The sequence below is a fragment of the Conger conger genome, chromosome 15, assembly GCF_963514075.1.
Source record: "Conger conger chromosome 15, fConCon1.1, whole genome shotgun sequence".
Taxonomy (NCBI): domain Eukaryota; kingdom Metazoa; phylum Chordata; class Actinopteri; order Anguilliformes; family Congridae; genus Conger; species Conger conger.
Window position 1 is genome coordinate 25,006,527 of NC_083774.1, and position 13,240 is coordinate 25,019,766.

The 13,240-nt window shown below is 40.8% G+C and overlaps 2 protein-coding genes across 3 annotated transcripts in view; both read right to left on the reverse strand.

Moving 5' to 3' along the window:
* Positions 1–7,436, reverse strand: islr2 (immunoglobulin superfamily containing leucine-rich repeat 2). Of its 2 annotated transcripts, none has more exons than XM_061221830.1 (2): positions 7,301–7,436; positions 1–3,159 (listed from the first exon to the last, which is right to left on the reverse strand). In XM_061221830.1, exon 2 carries the CDS (start codon positions 3,148–3,150, stop codon positions 994–996), a length of 2,157 nt encoding a protein of 718 aa, XP_061077814.1. In that variant the 5' UTR covers positions 3,151–3,159; positions 7,301–7,436; the 3' UTR covers positions 1–993. The 2 variants fall into 2 exon arrangements, with proteins under 2 accessions (XP_061077814.1, XP_061077812.1); XM_061221828.1 differs by lacking the exon at positions 7,301–7,436 and adding an exon at positions 3,891–4,169.
* sema7a (semaphorin 7A) overlaps positions 7,297–13,240 on the reverse strand; it is a 24,512-nt gene continuing 18,568 nt past the window's right edge. The window contains exons 15-16 of the mRNA XM_061221832.1: positions 11,039–11,106; positions 7,297–7,934 (exon numbers count right to left, since the gene is read on the reverse strand). Coding sequence (XP_061077816.1) covers positions 11,040–11,106 — 67 coding nt within the window. The 3' untranslated portion in view covers positions 7,297–7,934; position 11,039. The remainder of the gene's footprint in view (positions 7,935–11,038; positions 11,107–13,240) is intronic.

A 13,240-nucleotide genomic window follows, 5' to 3' on the forward strand; every position in this document is an offset into this window, starting at 1 on the left:
TGGGTTTTAATATTTTATTAACGCCACGTACATAAAATCATATCAAAAGAGGTAAACGGTTGAGAGATCTTTACAACATCGTCTTAAACAGCCACTTAAATTCCACTATGCGTCGATTTACAGGACACTTAAAGACGTTCAGATGAAAGTTACGTTGTGGCCAACAGGCGACCATTCCTTTTCTTGGAAAATAAGAAAACATCTTATCAAATTACCGGGCTTACATCACACACTGACATTAAGAATATGTACCGTCCTATACGCTATTAAAACACACATGAAAATAGCCTACGTATGTGTGACATGCCACGGACAAGTATCTCTAAAAAGAGAAAGTACAAGTTTAGAATCTTTGAGAAACGCGAGGAGATAAGCACCAGATTACAGAGGTTAGAGTCATATTTTTGAAGTTCCACTGTACACTTAACACTGTTGGCAGTGAACTGGATTTTCCAGTGCTTACACATATTTGATTACAGATAAAGTATGATTCCCTTTAAATTTTTTATAGAAAAATGGGAACAGTCAATTCACGTACGGATCAGTATTTGCCGCTGTCCAGCATCGCAGCATTCTGAAACGGGCGTATGAAAACTACAATGAGGGTATGCTAGCCTACACCCGATATAAAGGAATTATTTAATCACTCTTTATCGGTTTGAAGTGTCTTTTGCAAATGGATGACTACAGCTATAAATGTGACATGGGTTGTGCGGCCAACCTCGTTTGATTGACTAACAGATTTGACATTTCGGAAAATGTGTTGTCCAATCTATGACAGTCATGGTAAATGGCTGTGTGTTTGTACAAAAGAAAATCGTATATGCGCATACTATTTAGCATTATTGGCATCATGCCATTGCGGAGGTTAAACAATCGAACCGCATCTATTCGATCCTGCTTTCATGTGAAATAATAAATGGTAAATTACCTGGTTCTTAACCAGGCTGAATGTGACTATCTTACACACACTGAATCCAAGCGACAAACATTTCAGCGGCCTGGCTGTTTGTAGTTGCCATTAATTTCCTCGGAGATATTAACGGCCTCTGCCCCCAATGGCAATCGATCACTGTACTCAGAACCCACTTCGAATTCTTCTTGATTTGTTTTCGATTGCGAATCGGGAATGGATTCCGTCACAACACTGCCCTCTACCTCTCCTTCTTCTTCTTCCTCTTCTCCTGCCTCACCTTCAGGCTCGCCTTCTCCCTCGCCCATCTCGCTGGGGTTGTAGTTCTTCTCTGACTCCACAAAGGATGCTCTAGGGTCGAAATCGGCGGCCATGTGTTTTTCCATCTGATCTGGGTTCTGCGCCTTCATGATTAGCTTGTAAGTCTTGCCTTGGTATTTGTACATCAAGTGGCAGCAAGTAGCGCCCAGCAGGGGGACAGTGGCCAAAGCCAGCAAAAATACGCTGACAACAACAATGATCAGGAGGGAGGGGATCTTCTTCCTGGTTGTGAAAACTACTTGCACCTGACAGTCATTCCCTCCATATGTGAGACAGAGGGTATAGTTCGTACCAGGCTGGAGACCCTGGAAACGATATGCGTTGACACCATCCTCAATCTTGGACCACTGAACAACTGAGTGTCCATTGCCAGTGTCAACACACAAATACAACATATCCAGGGGAGCTTTTTTGCTTGATGTTTGGTAAAGGCTGAAAACCTCCTTGACCACAGTTTCAACATCTTGCGGGTGGCTAAGGTGAAGGTTGGCCTTGGCGCTGGATAGCTTCATAGGGTTCAGCTGGACTTTAGCCTCTGTCTCTGACACTTCCAGGGCAATCACCCCAAAATCAAAGGTGTATTGCTTGAGCTGATCCAGGCTCATGTTGAAGGCATGGTTGGAGATGTATTGGGTGCCATCATTTTTGCCACATTTGCTGGAAAATGTTGGGTCCTTGGGGTCCGATCCAGGCTGCTTGGTGTCTACTGTAATGTAAGTGGTCCCAGTCGGAATGGTCTTGATCTTATCCTCAGATTTGGGCCAGCTGATCACACTGTTTTTGGTGTTCTTGGGCCCAGGCTGGTGTCCAATCACTGGACGAGATTTATCAGCTGTTGTGTCCAGCACAGAGTTGACATCGTGTTTCCGAGTTCCTGCCACCGCTACCTTCACCGTGGCCTCTGCTTTGCCCAGTTCGTTTACAGCTGAGCAGCTGTAGTTCCCGTCTTCCTTTTTGCTCATACGAGGGATGATGAGTGTGCCATTCTGGAACACCAGATAACGATTTCCAACATTTTTGGTATCCACGGGCAAATCATTTTTCTCACTACCATTACCAGGCAAACTGAACTCGATGTACTGGTTTCCTGCGAGTATCTCCCACTTGACATCCGGCCTGGGGTTCCCCTTGGTTTCACAGTTGAGGATTAACATGAAACCCTCATAGAGCTCAGTGTTTTCGATGTTGGGCTGGTAGGTTATGCTGACGGTAGGAGTCGTGCACTCCAGCTTAGGTATTGCTACAACCAACGTGCCTTTCAGCACCTCTGGGGCCTCACAGATGATGGATTTCTGCTCAGGAACGGAGATTTTGGATGCCGCGATCCAATCCCGGAGCCACTCCAGCGAGCAAGAGCAAGTGAAAGGGTTGTTGTAGATCTGCAGGTGTGACATGGAACTCAGGGCCTCAAAGGTCCCCTGCACGATTGTGGTAAACTTGTTGTTGTTGATGCGCAGAGACCTCAGGTCTTTCAGGGTGGAGAAGGCATCTTTAGGCAGGTTGATCATTTCATTGTTGTTCATTTTCAGCAGCTGTAGGGCAGTGAGGTTGTAAAGGTCCTCCCAGGGGAAGTTGACGATCTTATTGTTGCTGAGGTCCAGGTTGCGAAGTTGCACCAAGGGGGCCAGAGTCCCGCTCTCTATCTCCACAATTGCATTGTGGGCCAGCCATAGTGATGTAACCTGGGTGACATTCACAAAGCTTTTTGACTTAAGTGAGGTGATTTTGTTGGCGGAAAGACTCAGAGTTGTCACATTGGAGGGCAGCCCCAGGGGTACCTCCAGCAGGGCTTTGTAAGCACAGTCGGCAAACTGGTGGGCGTATTTATCCGAACAGCTGCATTGCTCCGGGCAGCCCTGCACAAAGCCAATTACTGCAGTCCACAAGGCGAGACAGGCAAGGTAAATCAGCGCCATTTTCTTCACCTGCAAGAAAGGAATTTGTCACAGTCCACATTCCATTTGCAAGACCCAATATTACAACTAAATTAAAATATTTACATACCCACAAACATATTTTGTGACATACTGCCATGCTGCACATTTGATAAGCCGTAGCTATACCTACTAAAATTGAGGATACTCAATGAGCACACCAATTACTTTGAAATATCTATATTTTCACAGTTTTTTTTCCTCATAAAGGTATGTTTCATACATATACCACTCATTCAATGTTTTGAAGAAACCAATTCAGTTACTCGGACTAGGTGTTACTAGTTGTAATCTCGCATTGCAGAATGCGCTCTCTATCAGAGCAGGATCAGCGGTTTATGGAGCGTGCGCTCCAACAGTGTTCGACCTCAAGTTCCCTGTCCTTGGTACTGAAAGCAGACTGATTTTTTGTGCCATTCCATGTCTGTCCTTGTCTTTTTAACTAGCCCTTCGATTTCTCCCGGCAAACTCGTTTGTGTGCTACAACATTTCATATCCGTTCTATAAATAATGGTTGTATTTTGTCAAGATGTTCCAGGAAAAGCAATGCCAAAGCTAATATTTAGTTACTGTTCATTATTCAAGATTTTAAAAGTTGACATAACATACAAAAGGAAAGCAAAATAAAAAAGTTTAAGAGATTCAGCATTTGTCAATGCAAGAACATTTTAATAATATAACGCCTGACTTCTGAAGTTCTGTCTACTTCCACGAAGTCTTACCTGTTTGGTAGTTTTGCTTTTCCAATCCTTGTATCTTTTTTTCAGATTAACTGGGTAGCTACTTAAAATTTCTGTTTAAATAACAGTCACTGGTCGATTGAAGTATTTTCCTCACAAGCAGTGAATCCGGTTACATGGTTTTGGCAGACATGCAGTACGCTGATGAGAGGCGGCGGAAGAGACATTTTTCTCCCAGTGTGATGCTGAGAAATCCAAAGGATGTTTTCTCCTCGCGGTCGAGTTTGGTGAGGATTCTCTGCGCGTGCCCGCCTCCGCGAAGAAGGGGGAGGGCTTGTGAACGCGCAGCCTCTCCCTCTGCTACAATATTAAAGCTACAGGGACTTTGCCCTCCACACGGTGTATTCATTATTTAGATATGACAATGTTTAATTCATTTCATTTCTTCGCCATCCTCTGACCTCCTTTTTTCCCTTTTTTTGTTTAGTTACATACAGTTTATTAGAAGGACAATAACAGACTGTTCCTCAGAAACTACGACAAAATGAAAGTGCATTAACTTGAAAGTGCCTTCAAATAGTAAACATTAAACCTTATTATTTTTCCCAGATACGAGACTGTTTATGCTTTATCTTACTCGTCGGATCCTACAACATGAAAGATACCAGGAACGTGTTCTTTCTCAGTTGTAGCATATTCATATGACTATAAAATATAGTTTTAAAGTCTATATTCGGAACAAGTATGTGAAACAGCATAAAATATTAACGTTCTTTGTTTAAATGAGTACAAAATAAATCTGTGCGTCAGCCTAAGCTGTGTATACAATTATACATAATTACTCGATTCGATTATTGTTCCGTGTTCCATAAGATTAGTTTTAACCTTTTCCTCGCCGTAAATTTCTGCAACCTCTTCCAAAACAAAGGGTTTGATTGGATTCACTGCATGCTGCTCTACTTTTAAGCGATTGGTTGGAACTAAAAAAACTCCTTTTGTTTCATTCTTACGCGTACACGCCAATGGCCATGCATACAAATGGGACAATGTTTTATTTTCATAATCAAATGGTAAATAGGCTGCATGAAGGAATTTATTTTATTTCTAAATTGCCTTAATTAGACATGCCTCTAATGGGCATACTCAGGGGTTCTAATAATTTTCTTTTCTTTTCTTTTATTCCGTAGGCTAATGCCAATGAAATGTAGTCGCCAGTATATAGCATATGGCAACAGTTGCTTTTTCTAGTTCAAACTAATATATACAAAATTGTGAAAGATAAATCCAGAAGGTTTGTTTTATATTTCACGATTTCTATTCCCAAATAAATTCGACAGAATCTTTTACTATTTTACAACTTACACCACCACTGGCGTAGGCTAACATTAAACAACAGCTATAGCAACAGTTATAATTTAACATTGGAATATTTACAATACAAATCACTTGAAAATATAGCCTACCACTGCAAACTAAATGTTCCTTCGATGGTAGCGAGATATCCTAATTCAGTCGCGTCAACTCGTAAATCCGTTGGCTATTTGTATACATAACTTATAGGATGAAATTGCATTACCAAACGAAATAGCTTCTTTTTTTATTTTTTTTTAAACAGGCCTACCAAACCATAGCGCAACACGTTACAAAGTTAAAAGGTTATTCTGTATACCGAATATAATTTATTTGCAGTTAAGTTTTATTTTCTATGGCGTTTCACCTCTCTGTCACATACTTTTTAAGCTTGTTTTTGGCTCATATTTGTACATGAACAGCAGGCTATTGTTTGCTTTCTGCGTGTGAAGTTTACCAAAAAATGTGAATGCATATTATGTTATATCGAAATGTCGGATATACTGGAAATAATATATCCACATGGCAAGATAATGTTAACATGGTTTGATTTGCGCATGATATACCGGAACATTAAACTGGTGAACGCATCATTTTTGGGAGATTGCATATTAGCCTATGTGGCAATGTCTATTATAATAACGGAATCATCCCAAGATAATGAAGGTAAACTTTGCATATGAAATTCTTTCAGCTGCATTTGTAAAGCCAATAGCCTACCGTATATATATCCGATAAAACACGGAGATATTCAAACTATTCAATAAAACAAAAACCGAACTCTATCCAAGGACGGTCGGTTGCGTGATTTGAAATACATTGGCAGCCGTAGAATTCATGAAGCAATTTTCAAAAATGAAATTACAGGGTTTGCGTCACGTCCTAATTGGACATCAGTTCAGCTAGTTCATGTCTAGCTGTTGAATGCAACAGTCGAAATATATTTCATTCATGCAAATTTTTTTTTTTTAAGACATCCTGTTAAACATTTCGAACAGGTTCATGACTTGATTACTGCTTGGAAATCGTGTTTTTTATGTATCAATCATGAATTCATATTTACTCTAAAAGATTAAGCTAAAACTTGAGCGTATTACGTCAGCATTTTAAATTTATTTTCAAAAGTGCATACGACAGTTACAAAATAAAGCTGATCATTGCATTCCGGCCGGGGACAGCTGGTAAGACCTATAGTGAAAATAGTCTTTCAGTATGTTTGACCACTGGAACACGAGAGCGCCTTATCTTCCTCTACATCTGACCTGTTGAACTATCCCTTGTATTCTTTATCCACGGTGATTGTTGTACTAGAGAATTTGGATTTAATTTGGTGCAGTATTCTACGTACATACATATGGTTATATTGGCATAGGCTACTTGTGGTCCCTGCCAACTGTAGCCTATACCATTAGCTCTGAGACCAAAGAACAAAGAATATGCTACAGAATGGCTGTCAACAAAAAATATATATTGTTATATATATCTTCTGCCTCCAAATCAACTTATAGGCCATTTTTTATTCATGCTTTAATTGTGCTGTCTTTTCAAAGGATTAATGAGCCAGTGACTTATTGACTTAGAATGGGTTCAGTAGTAGTAGTAGTAGTAGTAGTCGTTTTCTACAAATAGTGTTTAATATTGAGGACCTTCCTCCTTTATCATTCTAAATAAACAGCTTCTGACCATATATAATTGTGTTATTTATGTGCTGCCCGCTCTATATATAGGGGAGCAGATGTTATCGCTGTAGGCCTCTGTGGATACCAGGGTTTTTCTTCAAGGTTAGTGGCCTCAATCTCCAATGCCTTTTATGAGTTATTGTTAAATCCACGCACGCTTAAAATCTTTTTTAAACAGAACTTAAACAGAATTTAAACAGAACTCTGAACCCAAGTGCTTGATTAGAGTATTTGAGTACAGCAGGCCTAATCACGAGTTCACATGTACAGTAGGTAAAATGAGACTCATAGGTTCTACAGGTTATACTGTATGTGCCACTTGCACTGTGGGCTAAACTTGAACTAAAATGTTAATATGAGTCTTATAATCCCAAAGCAAGAATAAACACAAGCTTAAAAAATGAAAACCCCAGTATTTCTCACCTTCCTATCCTACTGACGGAAGGAGTCGTTATCCAGATAGCAGCTGGTTACAAATTTAGTTTCCAATGATCCAATGGCAGAATTTAGATACAAAAAGTCTACTCAAAAAGTATGTGCCAAAAAGTATGCTTCCATTCCCACCAAATCCCTCAGCCTCAAATATCACTTCTAGACACTTTCCTCCAAGCCACACATATCCCTTATTATGTCAGGATCTATTTCTGAATTCAAATAATAGGCCTAAATATCAACCGATTTCCATCACACCCTTAAACCCTGACCAACATCTGTTGATTTTTGAACTTGGTGTCGTGTACAGTCGAAAGTGGTACTTGTCCCTTTGTTCCCCTTTCAAAAGCAGTGTTCTGCCTCTGGTGAGGTCCCCAGTGTCTTTCCGTTCCCCTTCCTGCTCGTCTGGGCAGCCTTTCATTGGTTCTTTCTTCTTGTGCAATACATCTTGCTATCCATGTACATGTAGCTAAACGACACAATATTTTGCACAGATTGCACTACTTCTGCTCTCGCTTCTCTTGTTGGCCCATCCGGCAGGAAATCTGCTCCTTCCTCTTCTGGCTCAAGCCATTTCTGCAAACTGTCACTTTTAAATGGCACTCGGTTCAAACTCAGGCCGCATCTGCAACACAATATCTTCAAGGTAGAGAGAGCTTATAAAAGTTGTGTGTTCAATGTATTCAAATATGAGTACACACACAGAGGGAGAGGGAGTGAGGGAGAGGGAGGGAGAGAGAGAGAGAGAGAGAGAGAGAGAGAGAGAGAGAGAGAGAGAGAGAGAAAGAGAGAGAGAGAGAGAGAGAGAGAAAGCGAGAGAGAGAGAGAGAGAGAGAGAGAGAGAGCATTGCAGAAAAAGCATCGGTTAACAAATTCAAAACAATTGACTGCACCTCACCTTATTTGGCTATGTACATGAATACTTTGGCATTGTTCTGTCTAAGGCCAGAATCACTGGGCTGATACAGAAAAATAAACGGGCCCATTTATGTTGTGTTTGTTTCTTTTCAGTTGCTGCCATCTGCTGGTAGCATGTTGTGTCTGGTGGCCGATTCACGTACAGTATTGATAAATCAGTGATGAAAGCCAGCCGAATTCGGTGTTAAGCATGTAGTCATTTAGATATTGTTACTGGAAACAGCGAAAACAGGGATGCCTCTTGTCATCTATGCTGTTTCTGAAATATTGATGTTATTTGATTTGTTAATGTGCTCTTTGAATTGCTTTGGCGAGGCCATGAGAACTGGCCTAACCATAATTGGACCCCTTTCATACTAGAGTGTGATTGGAATGCCATTCATTGGCTGGATTCAGCTCTTCGTTCAGCATGCAAAGTGAAGAGCACTCAAACTCCAGTGTGCAGTAGCTGAGGGTTAATATATCCGGTAGGAAAGCATAGTCTCAAAACAATAAATATTAAAATCATGAGGTGGTTTGGTGGATATGTTGGGGCTCCATATGGAAGTTAATGTTATCCCATTTATATTAAATGGGAATTCCATTGAAAGACTCCTGATCTAAATTGCAGGGAGAAGGTGTTATTTTCAATGCAAACCCCAAACATGTGCTTTATGGCTTCAATGTTAAACTTACACCACTTTGTCTTCTGCTCTCTTTGTATGTTGCATTGGAAACTTATCCCAGTTCTTGTACACACTATTGCTCCAACTGGTGTGATCCTATTATGCTCAGGTATTCTGCAATGTACCTAGCTTTGGGGATATTCTTACATGAATGAACCTATTCTTTTCAATATCTTACCTGACAAGTGACTGAATGAGATAATTTACATGGTGATGAGATGAGTAAGGACTTCAAAACGTAGGCTACATTATTAAGAACAAAGAAGAATTAAATGTGGAACATGGAAGATGAACAAGGAAGTTGTGTAGGTCAGGCACGTTTTTTGAACAGAACAGATGTGTACCAAACAGATGTGACCAATTAAAATGTTTTACACGGTATACATGTGCCTACTTTTTTAAATTATTGGGTTTTTTTGTGCTTTTTATGAGGATATTTGCTGTTATTATTATTAGGATAATCATTCTTTTTTATATGCTACTATTGTATCATACCTTTGCCTTTTTGCTTGTTGTAATCCATTCTCATTTTATCAGCAACCAAACATACTGCATGGGCCTTTAAAGACTGAATGGTCATCAGGATAACTGAAGCAGGGATTATTTAGAAGACCCAACTAAATACAACCAGTCAAATCCAGCCTTACCACTTTAAGAAACATGGTAAGCATTAATTTGTTGTTGTATGGCGGCCTCTGCTGTTTGAAATTGAAATTGAGACTGCTTTTCAGTCCTTAAATGCCAGGGTTTGTAATAACTTGACTAGTAACAGCATTGTGTGCCATTTCCTGTGTGCTCTCTAAGCCATTAACATTTACCGTAACTTGTCATTCCTCTTGAGACAGGTTCCAAACCCTGTTGTAGGGTGGGGAACCAGTTTTGTCGGTCAGTGACGTTGAACACTGATGGTCACTGAGGATGTTGAGTGCGTGTGATATGACTATATCAATTCAAAACTGGATGTTACTAAACTGTGACACAGGGGGAGGAAGGCCACACATATTGTACAGAAGAAGAAAAAATTGGGCAGAAACCTTGAGCAGACAGGGCTCTTGCCATTTTTCTTTTTTAATTTGCTGCCACCCCAGACAGATAGTACCTTTGTCATCTATGCCTAAAAATGGCCCTGACCTTGAGAACACCCAGAAGAGTGGAGTGTACTTTGAATATGATAACTATGATTACATTAATTTATTTCACTTCATCAGACTGCACCTGACAACTTATCTTTTACAGTGACAACTATCACAGTGGATAGGGGTGGCTAGGGATTGCTGAAGCAATCAGATTTATGGGAAGTTTAGGAAGCCAGATGCGCAGAAACCGTTTTGTGGCAGTTTTACCGACACACCAGGGTTATGTGGCACTGAGCAGTTCCATGGAAAAGTTAAGGACAACAGAGTCAGAACCTTGGTTATGTCATCCTTCCCCTTACTGGCTTATCAACACGGGCCTTCCATTGAAGTTCTAAGCAAACGCCTTCCTGCTTAGCTTCAGCAGTTTGACATGAGATGGGTTCAGGGTGGAATGCCTGATGGCCAAATTAGGAATATGATGATAAGCGTGTGGTGCCACAGTAATCACTGCTGATTGGAAGCAGGAATAAATGCTGGCCAATGGCAGCCATTTTAAAGCAATATTACAGTCAATATCAAGAGCGATTGATGTGCTAATGCAGTGGGCAATGTTTAAAACCAGGATTAATAAAATAAGGGTATAATCAATGGTGAGTACCATTGTTGATTTGGGAGTGTTTAAAGTTCCTGGTATACCAATAACTGACCAGGCATACCAGAACTATAGAGGAAGAGTGGGTTTCTTATTATTACTGCCACAAAATGCCTTATCATTGCTTTTCCCACACAAATTGCCTGTGAGAAAAAAAATCCCTACTCCGTCCTTTCTTTTACCCTGACTGGGTGTGACCTTCCTTTCCCCCCATTATTGTTTTCAAGAGAATGTGCCAGAACAAAGACACGCAAGGCTCAGTGGTGGCAACTTCAGATCTAATCACATTATTTTTAAAGTGTTGGCAAGGTCATGGACTTGGGTTTTTACCTTGCCTGCCTTCATTTAGTAATGCCATTGTAGCTGGATATAGGTGGAGATAAAGATATCCCGATAAAATGCTTAGCCTGGAGCTTACCTCATTGAAGGAACATCGCTGTGTCCACCTGGTGATACACCCTCTTGTGGCTGAAATTCCTTGTAAGCCTACCAAAAAAAAAGAAACTGCCTGCAATGTCATCCATCCATCCATCCATCCATCTATTACTTTAACCCACTCATCCTGAACAGGGTTGGAATCAGTCTGTGGAATCCTTTTTAATGGAGATGTTCAGCATGTTAACTTTCTATCCGTTGTGCTAATTGTTCATAACATCAAAGTGTAATCCCATAACTGACATTGGGATGACTGAAGAGAGCAGAACGGACATTTGAGGAGTAAACAGGCAGTTCTGCTGAAGGGAATCCTGGACTAACACTAGCAGAAGCTGCTTGGTTTGCGGTAGCCCTGCTACGTGGACATAACTCTACTGCATATTGAGAGGGGAACTTCCTATCACTGGAGACATAACACACACACTGGCTGCAAGTGTGAGTCATGCAGTAAATGATATCTTTCCTCTGAGATTTCAACTGTACCTAGTCATCGCAGTTGAGTAAAAATCATTGCCTAGTTTGGTGTCAAGTTCACAAGCACCCAAAAAAAAAAAACACTAACTGACGATCTGTTCACAGTATTCATTTCTCTCACCAGAGCAAGGATGTGAAACCCCAAAGGAAGCAGACAAGACAAGTATAATGCTGAATAATGCTCAGAATTGTCTCCATATTTGTAGAAAACGAAACTAGAACTACAATGAAAGATAACTCCTGAGTAGTCCTGAGCAGGGATTCATGTGGGAAACAGGATGTGGAAAAGTGACCTAGGTCATTGAATATGAAATAGGATTGCAGTCTAAACAGGGCTTTCTTTGACTTTCTGAGACAGGCATGGGTGCTTTGTGGGATGAATCAGCCTGTGAGAAAAATATAGCACTTCCACCCAAAAGGCATCCTGTATTTCTGTGAATATGGGAAGGATGTGCTGCATCTGGACAGACACGTAAACAGACACCACATCAAAAACGTAATGTCTCTGGGAAACAGGCTGTCAGAGCTCCAGTAGCAGAATGGCCATTATTGTTGGTGCTGCATTAAAACTGCAGTGTCTGCGGAGAGTAGAGTCAGGATGCCCTGTAATTACCCTGTGGGCTCCTGCCCACAAACCCACTCAGGAAAAAATATCAAAAGCCGAGAACAGACAGATGGCGTCAGCATTCTAAGAGTCCATATGTAAATTATTTCAAAGAAGAAAAGAAATGTAGGGAGCTGCAATATCATATCATTTGGCACCAACGCATCAGCAACGTGAAAACAACCATTAGATCTGAAATGAGGAAATAGTAAGTGTAAATAACTCTGTTAATGTAACTTGTCAGTTTATTCATCAGCAGTTTGTTTCACTGTCACATATAATGTCTTTTGAAAATCATGGTTCTGTAAATAAGGCATCTCTATAAAGAGAGCTTTTTTAATATATCTCAAACGCGAGTTACTACAGCTAAATGTAAGCATATGCCAACCAGTTTAATTAGAGAGCAACAAATCAGTTGAAAGCTCATTGCCACAGCCACAACTCTCTACTCCACTTGCCAGCCTTCCTATAGTTTGCTTTGATATTTAAGATGGGGGCATGGCCACCTACAGTACTTCACATTATTGGCATTTGGCAGACGCTCTTATCCTACAGTACAGTTCATTAGACTAAGCAGGAGACAATCCTCCCCTGGAGCAATGCAGGGTTAAGGGCCTTGCTCAAGGGCCCAACGGCTGTGAAGATCTTATTGTGGCTACACCGGGATTAGAACCACCAACCTTGCGCGTCCCAGTCATTTACCTTAACCACTACGCTACAGGCCGCCCCACTTGGTCAGCATTCAATATAATAAATGTACAAAGGCTTTCAGAGTGGGATTAGATTGTATTTTTTCAATTTGTTGAAAGAACTTTCAATGGATTATTCATGGGCGACTTCAATCAACAGAGCACGTAAGTGGGAGCTCTAAGCTGAAGCAGCCCATTGTGAAATGAAACAACTCTTCTATCGCACATTGTAAACTTCTTAAAATTTCTTAACAGTCCCAACAATACGCTTTCAGCCATTGTTCGTGGTGTTCCTGTTTGCAGGTTCCTGTTGAGCTAGCCTATGTTTTCGTTTGGTTTACAAAACGACCTATTCAACCTAATCCGGTTTCTCTGCGGGCGTACGCCTGCTCCCAATCGCTCAGCTCCCTACTGTGTT